The sequence below is a fragment of the Tachypleus tridentatus genome, chromosome 5 (assembly GCF_004210375.1).
Source record: "Tachypleus tridentatus isolate NWPU-2018 chromosome 5, ASM421037v1, whole genome shotgun sequence".
Classification (NCBI taxonomy): domain Eukaryota; kingdom Metazoa; phylum Arthropoda; class Merostomata; order Xiphosura; family Limulidae; genus Tachypleus; species Tachypleus tridentatus.
In genome coordinates, this window is record NC_134829.1 from 4135782 (window position 1) to 4155125 (window position 19344).

Sequence of the window (19344 nt, forward strand, 5' to 3'; positions counted from 1 at the left end):
ACTAGCAGTTGAAGACCCGTTAATTAATCTATATTTTATCAACATATACTGTCACCATCTGGTGGACAATTCTACTAGCATCCATTTTTATTCTTCAAATATATTTATATTATTTATTTGACTAAAGTAAAGCAATAATAATCGGTAACGTTATATTTGGTAAGCATGTATATTCGTCACGTTTCTTTTCTCAAATTCACGTTGTTACAATGACTGTCTCTCAAAAGGTGTATATGAATGTATCTGTGTAATAATTTGTATATGTGGTTTACGTACATATGTCGAAGTTCATATGTGCGTAATATGTATATCTATGTAAAACGCTATCTGCAAGATGCCATTATAATAGTACGTGCTTGGATCACAAAGTAGTGGATCTGGATTCTAACAACACTCACTGGAAGATAGTAATATGGCAGTATGTATTTGGTTCAAACAGCAGTGCATTTGAACTCTAACAACACTCACTGGAATATGGTAATGTTGGCTTAGCACTTAGACTCTAACAAATTAAACTCTAACAACACTCTCTGGAAGATGGTAATATGACTGCATATGTTTGGTTCAAACAGCAGTGGGTTTGAACTCTAACAACACTCTCTGGAAGATGGTAATATGACTGCATATGTTTGGTTGAAACAGCAGTGGATTTTGACTCTAACAACACTCTCTGGAAGATGGTAATATGACTGCATATGTTTGGTTGAAACAGCAGTGGATTTTGACTCTAACAACACTCACTGGAATATGGTAATGTTGGCTTAGTATTTAGACTCTAACAACACTCTCTGGAATATGGTAATGTTGGCTAAGTACTTAGACTCTAACAAATTAAACTCTAACAACACTCACTGGAATATGGTAATGTTGGCTTAGTATTTAGACTCTAACAAATTAAACTCTAACAACACTCACTGGAATATGGTAATGTCGGCTTAGTACTTAGACTCTAACAAATTAAACTCTAACAACACTCACTGGAATATGGTAATGTTGGCTTAGTATTTAGACTCTTACAAATTAAACTCTAACAACACTCTCTGGAATATGGTAATGTTGGCTAAGTACTTAGACTCTAACAAATTAAACTCTAACAACACTCACTGGAATATGGTAATGTTGGCTTAGTATTTAGACTCTAACAAATTAAACTCTAACAACACTCACTGGAATATGGTAATGTTGGCTTAGTACTTAGACTCTCACAAATTAAACTCTAACAACACTCACTGGAATATGGTAATGTTGGCTTAGTATTTAGACTCTAACAAATTAAACTCTAACAACACTCACTGGAATATGGTAATGTTGGCTGAGTACTTAGACTCTAACAAATTAAACTCTAACAACACTCACTGGAATATGGTAATGTTGGCTGAGTACTTAGACTCTAACAAATTAAACTTTAACAACACTCACTGGAATATGGTAATGTTGGCTTAGTACTTAGACTCTAACAAATTAAACTCTAACAACACTCACTGGAATATGGTAATGTTGGCTTAGTACTTAGACTCTCACAAATTAAACTCTAACAACACTCACTGGAATATGGTAATGTTGGATTAGTATTTAGACTCTAACAAATTAAACTCTAACAACACTCACTGGAATATGGTAATGTTGGCTGAGTACTTAGACTCTCAGAAATTAAACTCTAACAACACTCTCTGGAATATGGTAATGTTGGCTTAGTACTTAGACTCTAACAAATTAAACTCTAACAACACTCACTGGAATATGGTAATGTTGGCTTAGTACTTAGACTCTAACAAATTAAACTCTAACAACACTCTCTGGAATATGGTAATGTTGGCTTAGTACTTAGACTCTAACAAATTAAACTCTGACAACACTCACTGGAATATGGTAATGTTGCCTTAGTACTTAGACTCTAACAAATTAAACTCTAACAACACTCTCTGGAATATGGTAATGTTGGCTGAGTACTTAGACTCTAACAAATTAAACTCTAACAACACTCTCTTCAAGACCTCTGTGATCCTATACTTTATTTAAGATACGACTAGTTTGCATATTGACTAAGATTTTAAATCTACAAAAATATCGATATATATGATTAAAATATTTATAGTTTCTCTTATATCATCAATATCTCATTACTCTAAAATATTATTTAGTTACAAATTTCACTATCTTTGATAACGAGGTCAACACTTAAAATTACAAAATTCTTTTTACTTGAACGATGCTTCTAAATTATTAAACCATTAATATCACGTTTGTTACAATCTGATGGCTACAGGTACGACATTATGAACTACCAGAGAATGAACTCGACAAAGTACGACTACGTTAAGGTCGGATCCTGGATTAATGGTGTGTTGAAGCTTGATCGTGCGTTCCAGTGGGGAAAAATCACTGCGGGGAACAGTCCACCAAAATCCGTGTGCAGCAAACCTTGTGGTCGTGGTGAAATAAAGGTAAACATCATTAAATACAGTTCGTGATAATGTATAGTCAGACACGGTGAAACCTTTATTATTGAACTGTATAGTCAGACATGGTGAAACCTTTATTATTGAACTGTATAGTCAGACACGGTGAAACCTTTATTATTGAACTGTATAGTCAGACATGGTGAAACCTTTATTATTGAACTGTATAGTCAGACACGGTGAAACCTTTATTATTGAACTGTATAGTCAGACATGGTGAAACCTTTATTATTGAACTGTATAGTCAGACACGGTAAAACCTTTATTATTGAACTGTATAGTCAGACACGGTGAAACCTTTATTATTGAACTGTATAGTCAGACACGATGGCAACTTCGATCATTAGTCAAAAATGGATGTTATCACAGTAGAAGTCCAAAATGTTCTTAAACACGACAAACAAATGTACAAAATCGTATATAGATGTGTAATATATATATAATATATAGAGATATGTAATATATATAGATATGTAATTCAAGTCGTTCACATAAATTGTTTTACTAGAACAAGAATAAAATGATCCCAGGATAAAATTACAACATATCTTACTGACCACCCTGTAAAGAATATCAAATAAAATTATCCCAGGATAAAATTACAATACATCTTACTGACCACCCTGTAAAGGTTATCAAATAAAATGATCCAGGGATAAAATTACAACATATCTAACTGACCACCCTGTAAAGGTTATCAAATAAAATGATCCAGGGATAAAATTACAACATATTTTACTGACCATCCTGTAAAGGTTATCAAATAAAATGATCCAAGGATAAAATTACAACATATCTTACTGACCACCCTGTAAAGGTTATCAAATAAAATGATCCAGGGATAAAATTACAACATATCTTACTGACCACCCTGTAAAGGTAATCAAATAAAATGATCCAGGGATAAAATTACAACATATCTTACTGACCACCCTGTAAAGGTTATCAAATAAAATGATCCAGGGGTAAAATTACAACATATCTTACTGACCACCCTGTAAAGGTTATCATATAAAATGTTTCGAGTGATTTATACTTCTTGTGTAACATTCCTTATACAAATATCACCTTCGGTGGACTTAGTAGATAGCCCGAATGTAGCTTTGCTATAAGAAAATGCAAAAACAACTTGCATAACATGTGATTAAATCTGAAAATATCAAAAATATAATAATCAAAACAATTCCAAGATCATTAGGGTTAAAACAATATTCTACACGATATGAATTTTCTTTTATATTAAATGGAGTTCAGAATAAAAAGTCAAAAACGTGATCAAAGTCACTACAGGTACAGAGATAGGTCATCATGTGGTGAAGGTTTATATTTACCGCTAATTTAATCTAATCAAGTTTCAATATGCTCTTTATATTTAACGGTTATTTAACGAAATGAACTGTCAATATGTTGTTTATGTTTAATGTGGATCTAATGGAATGAAACATGATTATTAAACAGCTTGATGTAATCAAGTATCAATATGTTATTTACATTTAATGACAACTGAATTACCAAAGCACGAATATACAAACGTTCAACAGAGTAAGGCACGTTCCTTAGTCAGGTGTTAATTTTAGCATGATTCTGTCTTTGAAATATTCTTTAAAAAAATCCAACAAGAACAAAAACAGAAGAGAAACATTACAGATAAGAATCTAACAAAATGTCAAATCCATTTCTAGTTTCTCCATAATATGCCAGATCGAAATACAAGAAGTTCTAATCATAGATAAAAGCTGTCATTTACATAACTTATAGCGGACTCAGTTGACAAACATAACTCTATATGCAACATAAAGATGTATGATTAAAGTATATGAAGTTAAAAACCCTATAGAACTCGAATCAGTGCTCGTTGTTACTCTAGGTATTGTGGGTAACGACAACAGAACAAAACAAGCTACTGATTAGTCGAGCGTTTCCTCACGTAACGTCATCAGTCCGCTTCCTGATACAGGCCCCTGGTGAAAAACGTTCTGAGAGAAACCTGAAGTGGACCAATTTCCTGCGTCGTTAACTGACCAGTGACTGATTGTAGATAATAGCCACTTATCGTGTCCTATAGATAGAATTTTCGACTTAGCAGAGAATGTTCAGAATGAAAAGACGACATATACATGTGTGTGTGTCTGTTTCCTGCCACATATTGGATTTTTAATTTTACGACGATTAATGGTTCTTTATAGATCTGCTGAGTTGCCTTCTTCATACGCTATCTAACCCATTGAGAAACTCATGTACTTGTCTCTAAGTTTTAGAACTATTCGTGTATCTTCGTAAGAAAAAAAACAAACCTAAAAACTTATGAAAACAATTTCGTAGTTTTAGGGCTAAGTACGTTTCACGAAATATAACCACGGAATCTTCGAACACCTGAACACCACCTGTTACACTTAATGTCGTATAACACCTAAACACCACCTGTAACAGTTAATGTCGTATAACACCTGAACACCACCGTTAACACTTAATGTCCTATAACACCTAAACACCACCTGTAACAGTTAATGTCGTATAACACCTGAACACCACCGTTAACAATTAATGTTCGATAACACCTAAACACCACCGTCAACACTTAATGTCCTATAACACCTAAACACCACCTGTAACAGTTAATGTCGTATAACACCTGAACACCACCGTTAACACTTAATGTTCTATAACACCTAAACGCCACCGTTAACACTTAATGTCGTATAACACCTAAACACCACCGTTAACACTTAATGTCGTTAAACACTCAAACGACACAGTTAACAATGTTGTTATCTCATTGGGAAATATGGACCAGTAAATACAGTGAAATACACTTTCACGTTAAATATGAGGTTATAATTAATAAATCTCACAGTATTTCACACATCCCACATTTCTGAATACTCATACGCCATGCATCATAACGTTACACACTTAACATTCGTGATACATTTTGTTACTCAATTGGTCTTGGTTACGAAACCCAATGGCGGCGTTGTATTTATTAGGTGAAGTTTTTGTTGTACTTTTTAAACCCTATTTTCAGCTGGGGCCCAGCATGGCCAGGTAGTTAAGGTACTCGATTCGTAATGCGAGGGTCGCGGGTTCGCATCTCCCTTACAACAAACATGCTCACTCTTTCACCCGTGGGGGCGTTATAATGTGACGGTCAATTCCACTATTCTTTGGTAAAAGAGTGGCCCAAGAGTTGGCGGTGGGTGGTGATGACTAGCTGCCATCCTTCTAGTCTTACACTGCTAAATTAGGGACGGCTAGCGCAGATAGTTCTCGTGTAGCTTTGCGCGAAATTGAAACAAACACGCGTTTGAGCTGATAAAAATCATATCAAAGTTCACCCTCACGACAGAATTATGTTATAAATTTCCAGGGTTTCGACACTAAAAACAAATGGATAAAATGTATTGTTATTTACGTTTTTTCCTTTCCGTTTCTGAATGAACATTAAAATTTATTTTTCACTTATTAAACACAGATTAATTTTAATTAATTAATTTTATAATCACCAAGATTAGTCTTTCCTTTAACCAGTTAGTTTGAAAGAACAAACTTCTCGGCATTATAATTCAGAAAACAGGCGCTGACTGAATATAGAAAATGACAATTTTTCTATTCTTTGACAGACTGTTCATGATAAAACTTTGTAGAATGGACGACAACTGCCTGTCGTGGAGATACAAGTGTAGAGGACGACGTTCAGAAAGTCTTCCACCTTCATCTTCAGGTCAGCGGAAGACTTTCTAAATGTTGTCCTCCACACTTCTGTCATCACAACAGGAATTGCCTTCCGTTCTACAAAGTTCAAGCCAGTTTTTTATTCATATTATTACGAATTTTTTGCCTCCGGTGGAAACAGAGCTAATTTTCTATGTTGAATTCTGTAAACGTAAATCATTCCTATGTTTTTGATTTACTGAATGGACAATTATTCAGTATTAAAATTACCAACTTCTTCACGTATATTTCTTCAGTTTCTGTTAACTATAGTTTCAGTTGTAGTTCTCACCAACACAAAACTCTGTTAGACGTATTTAATAACGTGTTGGAACCGTTTCTGTTAACGATAGTTTCAGTTGTAGTTCTCACCAACACAAAAATCTGTTAGACGTATTGAATCACGTGTTGGAACCGTTTCTGTTAACGATAGTTTCAGTTGTAGTTCTCACCAACACAAAACACTGTCAGATATATTGAATAACGTGTTGGAACCGTTTCTGTTAACTATAGTTTCAGTTGTAGTTCTCACCAACACAAAACTCTGTTAGACGTATTGAATAACGTGTTGGAACCGTTTCTGTTAACGATAGTTTCAGTTGTAGTTCTCACCAACACAAAACACTGTCAGATGTATTGAATAACGTGTTGGAACCGTTTCTGTTAACTATAGTTTCAGTTGTAGTTCTCACCAACACAAAACTCTGTTAGACGTATTGAATAACGTGTTGGAACCGTTTCTGTTAACGATAGTTTCAGTTGTAGTTCTCACCAACACAAAAATCTGTTAGACGTATTGAATCACGTGTTGGAACCGTTTCTGTTAACTATAGTTTCAGTTGTAGTTCTCACCAACACAACACTCTGTTAGACGTATTGAATCACGTGTTGGAACCGTTTCTGTTAACGATAGTTTCAGTTGTAGTTCTCACCAACACAAAACACTGTCAGATATATTGAATAACGTGTTGGAACCGTTTCTGTTAACTATAGTTTCAGTTGTAGTTCTCACCAACACAAAACTCTGTTAGACGTATTGAATAACGTGTTGGAACCGTTTCTGTTAACTATAATTTCAGTTGTAGTTCTCACCAACACAAAACTCTGTTAGACGTATTGAATAACGTGTTGGAACCGTTTCTGTTAACGATAGTTTCAGTTGTAGTTCTCACCAACACAAAACACTGTCAGATGTATTGAATAACGTGTTGGAACCGTTTCTGTTAACTATAGTTTCAGTTGTAGTTCTCACCAACACAAAACTCTGTTAGACGTATTGAATAACGTGTTGGAACCGTTTCTGTTAACGATAGTTTCAGTTGTAGTTCTCACCAACACAAAACTCTGTTAGACGTATTGAATAACGTGTTGGAACCGTTTCTGTTAACGATAGTTTCAGTTGTAGTTCTCACCAACATAAAACACTGTCAGATGTATTGAATAACGTGTTGGAACCGTTTCTGTTAACTATAGTTTCAGTTGTAGTTCTCACCAACACAAAACACTGTCAGATGTATTGAATAACGTGTTGGAACCGTTTCTGTTAACTATAGTTTCAGTTGTAGTTCTCACCTACACAAAACTCTGTTAAACGTATTGAATAATGTGTTGGAACCGTTTCTGTTAACCATAGTTTCAGTTGTAGTTTTCACCTACACAAAACTCTGTTAGACGAATAGAATAATGAGTTAGAACTTTTTATGTTAACGATAGTTTCGGATGTAATTTTTATAAATGTAAAACTACATCTTGACGAAGATAAAAAGAAGCAAAGTTGTTTTCTCTTACTTTGTTATATTTCATTCTATTAATAAGTACCAGCTACGACAAGGTGTTCTATATTTTGAGACTTTACTAAGTTAATGTGTTTTTGACATGTTGAAAACTAAAACACATTGGTTATATATCTGAAAGTTTGAAATTCTTACGATAAGTGCATTTTATGTTCCTTATCCAGCAGACGTTGTCTCCATGTGCAAAGCAGATGTTGTTTCGACATATATAAGTGCAGATAAAGTAATGAAGGTTTTAACAAAATGGTTAAAGATTAACGTAAACCAAAAAGGAAAAAAATATATATTTGTTTTTGTTTTCCAGAACATTGTGTCCGAAATGGTGCAGTGCTGTTGGAAATGTGTGAAATGCAAAGAAAATGCACATGTTATAAATGAAACCACTTGTCAAGAATGTCCTCCCGGATACTGGCCCAATGATAATTTAACAGGCAAGTACAAAACATTTTATTGCTAACTGGTTTTGGCTTGCAAATAACTGGTGTTAAAAAAGTTGCGTCGTCGATAGTGTATGGACAGATTTGAAACTTAACCAATAATATATATTTAAACAGTAAAAGTCTGTAAACAAATTCGAAATTTAACCAGTAATAGGTCTTTAAACATGAAAATATTATGTGATGTATAAAATGTGTGAATATATTAAAGAGAGGATATTATAAGTTATAAAAACAATTTGCCAAAGGTTTATTTCTGTTAGACACCACTTATAAAAACGGAGCATTACAACAGTAAAAGTTTCATTTGATTTCATGGTATCTAACATATATTCATCATAAGAACGTTACCATTAAATACGATATTCTAACTAGATGTTTGTAATCAGTGATAAAGTTCGTTTATTTTCATTATCTGCTCTTTATAAGCGTTTTCTTTATTCCAGGTTGTGACGAAATTTCTGTAGAGTACATCTATTGGTGGGATTCCACTGCTGTTGTTTCAATGACCATTGCTTGTCTCGGATTTGTGGCCACTTTCGTAGTGATGATTGTGTTTATACGACATAACAACACCCCAGTGGTGAAGGCCTCCACCAGGGAACTGTCTTACATCATCATGGTTGGTATGTATCTGTGCTACGCTACAACCATAGTATTACTGGCTAAGCCTACACAGACATCTTGTTTTCTTACTCGGGTTCTCCCTGGTTTGAGTTTCTCGATGATTTATGCAGCTCTGGTTACAAAGACCAATCGTATCGCCCGCATTCTCGCCGGAAGCAAGAAGAAGATCATAACCAAGAAACCGAGGTTCATGAGCGCCACAGCTCAGGTTGTGATCACTTTTATTCTGATCTCCATCGAAGGAACGATCATCGCCGCCATGTTGATTTTTGAACCTGCAGATTCAGAGCTGGTGTATCCAGCCATAGACAGGGTAAAACTAACTTGTAACACGACAACTTTGGGAATAATCGCTCCATTAGGGTTCGACTTCTTCCTTATCGCAATGTGTACAGTTTATGCTGTGAAAACGAGAAATTTGCCAGAAAATTTCAACGAGGCTAAGTTCATTGGTTTTACGATGTACACGACTTTAGTCATTTGGATGGCGTTTGTGCCTATATATTTTGGAAGCAACTCCAACGTGATTACAATGTGCCTGTGCATAAGTTTCAGTGCACTGGTTGCACTTCTCCTTCTGTATGTCCCTAAAGTGTACATAATTGTTTTCAGGCCTGAGAGAAACAACAGGAGCGCTTTCACCACAACCAAAGATGTCCGCTGTCATATAGGATATCTTGCTTCAGGAAACGTAGGAGTTTCAAGAAACTCATCTCAGACCACTTCAGACTTCAGTCTCGAGTCTCCCAGGTAAGAATCTTCGAAGGACAGTTGTACATAATCATTATTAAGTTATTAAAACAGTAACAACGAAACTTTAGTGTTTATTCTTGGAGAAGACAAATCCATATTTCGAACCTCGGGTTTGACAGTTTTTTGTTTTACTGTCACGGATTATTATATCATGGCGTAATTCTTAACACTGGATAACACATAACCCCAAGGAAAATACGCCATTTATTCCTTGTTAGATACAATTAATTTAAATAATAAGTTGATGCTATGAAATTGTCTTTTTTTTTTTTTTTTACATCAGCAGCCCTTACCAAACAGCACAGACTTAGTTAATTATAATGTTTTTTGTACTTTATTCTTATGGTTAGGCGGCTTTGTTCTTGGTGATGTCTTCTTTATAATAACAAGGGTAATTACCAAAGTCTAGTAATGTGTATTGAGATATAACTTGGCAGTTTAAATAAATATTACATGGATATGCTTCCAACAGATCTAAAGCAATCCTCTTATAATTACATTGATTATACCAGTTGGGGGTCCAGTGGGGGTGGAGAGAGCTATATCCCCCCTTTAGCATAAAATAAAACTAGAAAAAACACATATGCATTTCTTTACATTTGTAAAAATTCTACATTTTAGTTCCAAAAAATGCACAGTGCAGTCAGTATTATTATATTTGTGAAGTCAACTTTATTATATTATGAGAGTGACAAGTATTATATTATTGAAGTGACTATTATTATATTACTGAAGTGAATACTATTATATTATTGAAGTCAATATTATTATATTAATAAAGTCACTATTATTATATTAGTGAAGTCACTATTATTATATTAGTGAAGCCAATATTATTATATTAGTGAGGTCACTATTATTATATTAGTAAAGTCACTATTATTATATTAGTTAAGTCACTATTATTATATTAGTAAATCCAATATTATTATATCAGTGAGGTCAATATTATTATATTAGTGAAGTCACTATTATTATATTGGTAAAGTCACTATTATTATATTAGTAAAGTCACTATTATTATATTAGTAAAGTCACTATTATTATATTAGTAAAGTCACTATTATTATATTAGTAAAGTCACTATTATTATATTAGTAAAGTCACTATTATTATATCAGTAAAGTCAATATTATTATATTAGTAAGGTCACTATTATTATATTAGTAAAGTCACTATTATTATATTAGTAAAGTGACTATTATTATATTATTGAAGTCAATATAATTATATTAGTGAAGTCAATATTATTATATTAGTAAAGTCACTATTATTATATTAGTGAAGTCACTATTATTATATTAGTAAAGTCACTATTATTACATTAGTAAAGTCACTATTATTATATTAGTGAAGTCACTATTATTATATTAGTAAAGTCACTATTATTTTATTAGTGAAGTCACTATTATTATATTAGTAAAGTCACTATTATTATATTAGTAAAGTCAATATTATTATATTAGTAAAGTCACTATTATTTTATTAGTGAAGTCACTATTATTATATTAGTAAAGTCACTATTATTATATTAGTGAAGTCACTATTATTATATTAGTGAAGTCACTATTATTATATTAGTAAAGTCACTATTATTATATTAGTAAAGTCACTATTATTTTATTAGTGAAGTCACTATTATTATATTAGTAAAGTCACTATTATTATATTAGTGAAGTCACTATTATTATATTAGTAAAGTCACTATTATTATATTAGTAAAGTCAATATTATTATATTAGTAAAATCACTATTATTTCATTAGTGAAGTCACTATTATTATATTAGTAAAGTCACTATTATTATAGTAGTGAAGTCAATATTATTATATTAGTAAAATCAATATTATTATATTAGTAAAGTCACTATTATTATATTAGTGAAGTCAATACTATTTTATTATTGAAGTCGTTATTCTTATATTAATTCAGGGGTTCGATTCTCTGCGGTGGGCTCAACAGATAGTCCGATGTGGCTTTACTATAAGAAAACACACACAACATTATAATATTTTTATTATCTGTATGGTATTATCTACCACTCACACGTCTTTTTTCTAAGTCTCCGGACTATCCGTCCATAGTTTATATCATTTGGGACTTTCATCCTCTCCTTACATCATACACTGTTGTAAACAGTATACTTTCAAAGTAAAATATTTCAAAATATATTGAAGCCGGGTAAGGTTACCAACAAGTCGTATATACGAGATACTCAGCCCGGCATACCCAGGTGGTTAAGGCGCTCGACTCATAATCTGAGGGTTGTGGGCTCGAATCCTGTTCCAGCAAACATGCTTGTCCTTTCAGCAGTGGGGGCGTTATAAAGTGATGATAAATTCCACTGTTCGTTCGTAAAAGAGTAGCCTAAGAGTTGGCGGTGGGTGGTGATTACTAGTTGCTTTCCCTCTAGTCTTAAACTACTAAATTAGGGACGGCTAGCACAGATGACCCTCGTGTAGCTTTGCCCGAAATTCAAAAACAAACAAACAAATGAGATAACGTGTCGTAATGGTTTCTGTACTTTAAAAAGCACAAGAACAAAATATATCAGCCGATATTTCTGAAGGTACAGCTGTTATGGTACCATACATACACCAGTGGCGTTTCCTAGTTGTTCCTAAAAGCTCGAAGACCAGATTGTCTTCCAGAAGGTCATAATGTTCCATCCCATATCAATCAGTAAAGTGATAACACTGCAGTTACGTGTATGTCAGTATTAACAATTGTTTGGAGTCGAGGTATTAAATGTAATCTGTTCAGTAGGAAACGAAAACCGTTTTTTTATCTACTTTATCAGTTGATGGCTGTTCTTATGTTATTTTCTAATGGCTGACTCCTTCACTTCAGAAAATAACTCTTTTCTTGTCACCTAGCTTATGGCACAAGAATTACGTTTCATTTAGAAACGTTAGTAGAGTTTTATAGAAATTTTTTTGAAATGAAACCTAAAACGAGTAAGATCCAAAAAGAAAATTCACAAATCGTAGGAACCATAGTAAACATCACAAAATGATCATTATATTAAAACAACGAGGGTGTTTGTGGAGAATTGTAAAGCTACACATCATGGGAATCTAAACCCGAATTTTTATAGTTTTAAACCTTCTTTCACACCGCCAAGTCACTGAGAAGTATTGGCTGTGTGCTGAGCTGCTGAGGGCTAGAAACAAACAAGACTTTTCACGACGTGCTAGGCCCGGCATGGCCAAGCGGTTAAGATACTCGACTCGTAATCCGAGGGTCGCGTGTTCGAATATTCATAACACCAAACATGCTCGCACTTTCAGCCGTGGGTGCGTTATAATTCGACGGTCAATCCCACTATTCGTTGATAAAAGAGTAGCTCAAGAATTGGCGGTGGGTGGTGATGACTAGCTGCCTTCTCTCTCGTCTTATGCTACTAAATTAGGGACAGTTGGCGTAGATAGTCCTCGTGAAACTTAGCGCGAAATTAAAACAAAACAAAACAAAAAAACATAAAGTGTTATTCTGAAACCCCTACGGCCAGACAACAGTTTTCTTTTGTCCAAACGATTTTTCATTAAACAACCATCCGATCACGTTTAAGCCCGGAAGGAGTAACATGTTTGTTAATCTTACGTTTCAAAACATTGTCTCTTTTTAAGAAATATAAATTTGTATTTTAGAACATTCTTTCCTAGTTCCGGATAATTACCAAATATGTTCAAAAACGACATGCATTATTACCAGAAAACAGTGTAGAAACGTCAGTTAATATATCATAGCGTTTAACACCACCATTGACTATGAATCGATAAAGTTATCACTGTGGGAGTGATACAGTAACTGAGCGAGTGTCTGTTCTTACTATCTAATTACGTCGACGTAAAACAACAGCAGTATAAGTAGATACTGTGAGATTTACATAGTCCAATTCTTGCGTAACGAACACACAAAGAAAAGTTTCGAGATTAAATTAATATGTTTTCAATGCAAACAAATCACGTGCTTATATTATAATGAGGATAATGATGTGACGACAGAAAAACGTCTGTAGTCGTCTGTTTCTTATATTATCACAAGAATAATGATATGACGTCAGAGAAACGTCTGTAGTCGTCTGTTTCTTATATTATCTCATAAGGATAATGATGTGACGTTAGAGTAACGTCTATAGTCTTCTGTTTATGTTATCATAAGAATAATGATGTGACGTTAGAGGAACGTCTATAGTCGTCTGTTTCTTATGTTATCATAAGGATATTGATGTGACGTTAGAGGAACGTCTATAGTCTTCTGTTTATGTTATCATAAGGATAATGATGTGACGTTAGAGGAACGTCCATAGTCGTCTGTTTCTTATGTTATCATAAGGATAATGATGTGACGTTAGAGGAACGTCTATTAGTTGTTCTTTAACTAAGTATTAATACGTCACATTTTACATACAGTTAGTTGTTCTTTAACTAAGTATTAATACGTCACATTTTACATACAGTTGTTCTTTAACTAAGTATTAATACGTGACATTTCACATACAATTAGTTGTTCTTTAACTAAGTATTAATACGTCACATTTTACATACCATTAGTTGTTCTTTAACTAAGTATTAATACGTCACATTTTACATACAGTTAGTTGTTCTTTAACTAAGTATTAATACGTCACATTTTACATACAGTTAGTTGTTCTTTAAATAAGTATTAATACGTCACATTTCACATACAATTAGTTGTTCTTTAACTAAGTATTAATACGTCACATTTTACATACAATTAGTTGTTCTTTAACTAAGTATTAATACGTCACATTTTACATAGTTAGTTGATCTCTAAGTATTAATACGTCATATTTCACATTCTGTTAGTTCATCTTTAACTATGTATTAATACATCACATTTTACATACAATTACTTGTTCTTTAACTAAGTATTAATACGTTACGTTTCACATAGAGTTAGTTGATCTTTAACTAAGTATTAATACGTCACATTTTACATGCAGTTAGTTGATCTTTAAACATTAATACGTCACATTTTACATGCAGTTAGTTGATCTTTAACTAAGTATTAATACGTCATATTTCACATACAGTTAGTTGATCTTTAACTAAGTATTAATACGTCACATTTTACATACAGTGAGTTGATCTTTGACTAAGTATTAATTCGTCATATTTTACATACAGTGAGTTGATCTTTGACTAAGTATTAATTCGTCAGGTTTCACATACTGTTAGTTGACTTTTAAGTAAGTATTAATACGTCATATTTTACAATCAGTTAGTTGATCTTTAACTAACTATTAATACGTCACATTTTACATACAATTAGTTGATCTTTAACTAAGTATTAATACGTCACATTTTACATGCAGTTAGTTGATCTTTAACTTAGTATTAATACGTCATATTTCACATACTGTTAGTTGATATTTAACTAAGTATTAATTCGTGAGGTTTCACAGATATTTTCTTGATCAGTTACTAATTATCAAGACATTTTTTTCTCAAATTCGGCATTTATTCAAAACATACACCGCCAATCAGATACAGCGATAAGCCAACCAATCATAACACGCCCTCCGTAATCTTCCAGAATACAAAAATGACCAACTGTCATTTGTTCTGTGTAACTGTTTTCGAAAAGCAATAAGCTATTTCTCTGGTCTCGTATCCTTTCTGGGACTGTTACGTTTTTGCTCCAGAGGCGGGCGTCGTCTGTCTGCTTATTCTGTTCGTGATTCTGTCTGTGATCGTACCTGAAAATTATCTTCATGGCTTTCCGTTGTCCTTGATGTGTGAATTAATATAGTTTAAAATTTACAAATAGAATCCTGAAGTGTTTAATTATTTTAATTCAGTAAGAAAACATAGGACCAAATGACGGATGTGATATGAAACAGGACAAATGATTTCTTAGCAATTTGATCAACTTTACTAGTGAAATATTGTTCTCAATTGTGGATGAAAATATTTTCGTCGGTTCATCATAGGCACGGCCTGGCCAGGTGGTTAAGGCACTCGACTCGTTTTAACCACATGGTGTTTCAGAAGGGTTTACTGATTAATGGTTTCTCAGCTCGTAACAATGATGTTATTAAGAGAAACATATAATTAGATATAACACGTAAAAATGTAGTAGAAATTAATAATTATCTTTAGCACGTAAAAATAAAGTGTTTATAATCAAGTAATTCATTAGTAAAATGAAAGTTTCAACGGAGTTCGCATTAATTTAATTATAGATTTAATGTAATTATCGTTTTTAAATATAATTAATGTAAAACAGTAAATAAACCGCACAGATAGTGCATGCCGTTATATTTTTGTACATTTAACGTATTGATTTCCCCGCTAGTACAGCGGTAAGACTACGGATTTACAATGCTAAAATCAGGGGTTAGATTCCCGTCGGTGGGCTCAGCAAATAGCTCGATGTGGCTTTGCTATAAGAAAACACACACACTAAACGTATTGATTTCTTAATATTTACCTTATACCTTCTACGAGTTCTTCAAATCAGGACAGAGTAGTATGGTTAAACACAAGAATCAACTTTCAAACATTCGTTCTTATATCACTTACTACACTTCCATTGGTTGTTTGAAGTTCAGTACGAAGTTATACTATGAGCTATCTGTGTTCTGCTACCACGGGTATCGACACCCGATTTCTAGATGTGTAAGTCCGCAGACATACCGCTGTGCCACTAGGAGGCAATTACACATCAAAGCTTTCACATTGGCTGTCTTTATACAGTGGAATAAAGGAAAGGTTTGGTTTGGTTTGTTTTGAATTTTGCGCAAAGCAACACGAGGCTTATCTGCACTAGCCGTCCATAATTTAGCAGTGTAAGACCAGAGGGGAGCCAGCTAATCATTACCACCCACCGCCAACTCTTGGGCTGCTCTTTTACCAATGAATAGTGGGATTAACCGTCACATTATAACGCCCCCACGAGTTGAAGGGCGAACATGTTTGGTGTGATGGATAAATAAAAGAAAGAACATAAAATGAAAGTTGTGAGAAGCAGAACATTCATCTCAAAATCATGAAATTTCAATTTTACGTGTTTTAGACCTAATAATATAATGTCACCAAATTACATTTAGTTGGACATAACCACGTTTCCAGCTTAGACTCAGGGTAACTAATTTCACAACAAACTTATAAGTTGGATTTAAAGTAACATTTTCTCTAACAATTACTTAGATCGAACATTTTCTCCATACATAAAACCTAATTATAATTTTGAATAATTCTTGGTCTCTTAGTCCTCATAGGGTGAATCTTTTAGTTTCAAACAAAACATACAATAATTAAATATGTAATTATCAGCGCACTAGGAGAAACATAACAATATTGTTTCATACCATGAAAAATACTATATTTTATGTGCTTGAAATCCACAAAACACAAGATAATTCAAGGAAAAACAACAACAAAGGGTTTTACATTTTTATAACCAAACACTTTAGGTTTATTTGTCTTATCATGTGAATACAATTCAAAACAATCAAAGAAAACTTAGAATATATGCAGGAGTAGAATATACATGGAAGATATAACGGGTAATACTTAGAAGTTTAACAGAAATATATTAAACCGGACAAGTAACATTATACATATATAATATATGGCAGTATTAACTGTCCTATCTCTTCTTAATATACCACTATACATATATTATATATAATACTATTAGCTATCCTGTATAGTGCTCGTATCAACATTATACATATATTATATAAAATAATATTAACTATCCTGTATAGTGCTCGTATCAACATTATACATATATTATATATAATACTATTAGCTATCCTGTATAGTGCTCGTATCAACATTATACAAATATTATATATAATACTATTAGCTATCCTGTATAGTGCTCGTATCAACATTATACATATATTATATATAATACTATTAGCTATTCTGTATAGTGTTAAGTATCAACATTATACAAATATTATATATAATAATATTAACTATCCTGTATAGTGCTCGTATCAACATTATACATATGTTATGTATGGTAGTATTAACTATCCTGTATAGTGTTCCTATCAACATTATACATATGTTATGTATGGTAGTATTACCTATCCTGTATAGTGCTGGTATCAACATTATACATATGTTATATATGGTAGTATTAACTATCCTGTATAGTGCTCGTATCAACATTATACATATGCTATATATGGTTGTATTAACTATCCTGTATAGTGCTCGTATCAACATTATACATATGCTATATATGGTTGTATTAACTATCCTGTATAGTGCTCGTATCAACATTATACATATGCTATATATAATACTATTAGCTATCATGTATAGTGCTCGTATCAACATTATACACATGTTATGTATGGTAGTATTAACTATCCTGTATAGTGCTGGTATCAACATTATACATATGTTATATATGGTAGTATTAACTATACTGTATAGTGCTCGTATCAACATTATACATATGCTATATATAATACTATTAGCTATCATGTATAGTGCTCGTATCAACATTATACATATGTTATATATAATACTATTAACTATCCTGTATAGTGCTCGTATCAACATTGTACATATGCTATATATAATACTATTAGCTATCCTGTATAGTGCTCGTATCAACATTATACATATGTTATATATAATACTATTAACTATCCTGTATAGTGCTCGTATCAACATTATACATATGTTATATATAATACTATTAACTATCCTGTATAGTGCTCGTATCAACATTATACATATGTTATGTATGGTAGTATTAACTATCCTGTATAGTGCTCGTATCAACATTATACATATGTTATATATAATACTATTAACTATCCTGTATAGTGCTCGTATCAACATTATACATATGTTATATATTGTAGTATTAACTATCCTGTATAGTGCTCGTATCAACATTATACACATGTTATGTATGGTAGTATTAACTATCCTGTATAGTGCTCGTATCAACATTATACATATGTTATATATGGTAGTATTAACTATCCTGTATAGTGCTCGTATCAACATTATACACATGTTATGTATGGTAGTATTAACTATCCTGTATAGTGCTCGTATCAACATTATACATATGTTATATATGGTAGTATTAACTATCCTGTATAGTGCTCGTATCAACATTATACATATGCTATATATAATACTATTAGCTATCATGTATAGTGCTCGTATCAACATTATACACATGTTATGTATGGTAGTATTAACTATCCTGTATAGTGCTCGTATCAACATTATACATATGTTATATATAATACTATTAACTATCCTGTATAGTGCTCGTATCAACATTATACATATGTTATATATGGTAGTATTAACTATCCTGTATAGTGCTCGTATCAACATTATACATATGCTATATATGGTTGTATTAACTATCCTGTATAGTGCTCGTATCAACATTATACATATGCTATATATAATACTATTAGCTATCATGTATAGTGCTCGTATCAACATTATACATATGTTATATATAATACTATTAACTATCCTGTATAGTGCTCGTATCAACATTGTACATATGCTATATATAATACTATTAGCTATCCTGTATA

At 32.6% G+C, this 19344-nt stretch overlaps 1 protein-coding gene across 1 annotated transcript in view; it reads left to right on the forward strand.

Annotated features, from left to right (window-relative positions):
* Positions 1 to 19344, forward strand: part of LOC143250407 (metabotropic glutamate receptor 5-like) — a 52427-nt gene that overhangs the window by 22019 nt on the left and 11064 nt on the right. Inside the window, exons 3-5 of the mRNA XM_076500862.1 lie at positions 2267 to 2444; positions 8268 to 8394; positions 8847 to 9777. Coding sequence (XP_076356977.1) covers positions 2267 to 2444; positions 8268 to 8394; positions 8847 to 9777 — 1236 coding nt within the window. The remainder of the gene's footprint in view (positions 1 to 2266; positions 2445 to 8267; positions 8395 to 8846; positions 9778 to 19344) is intronic.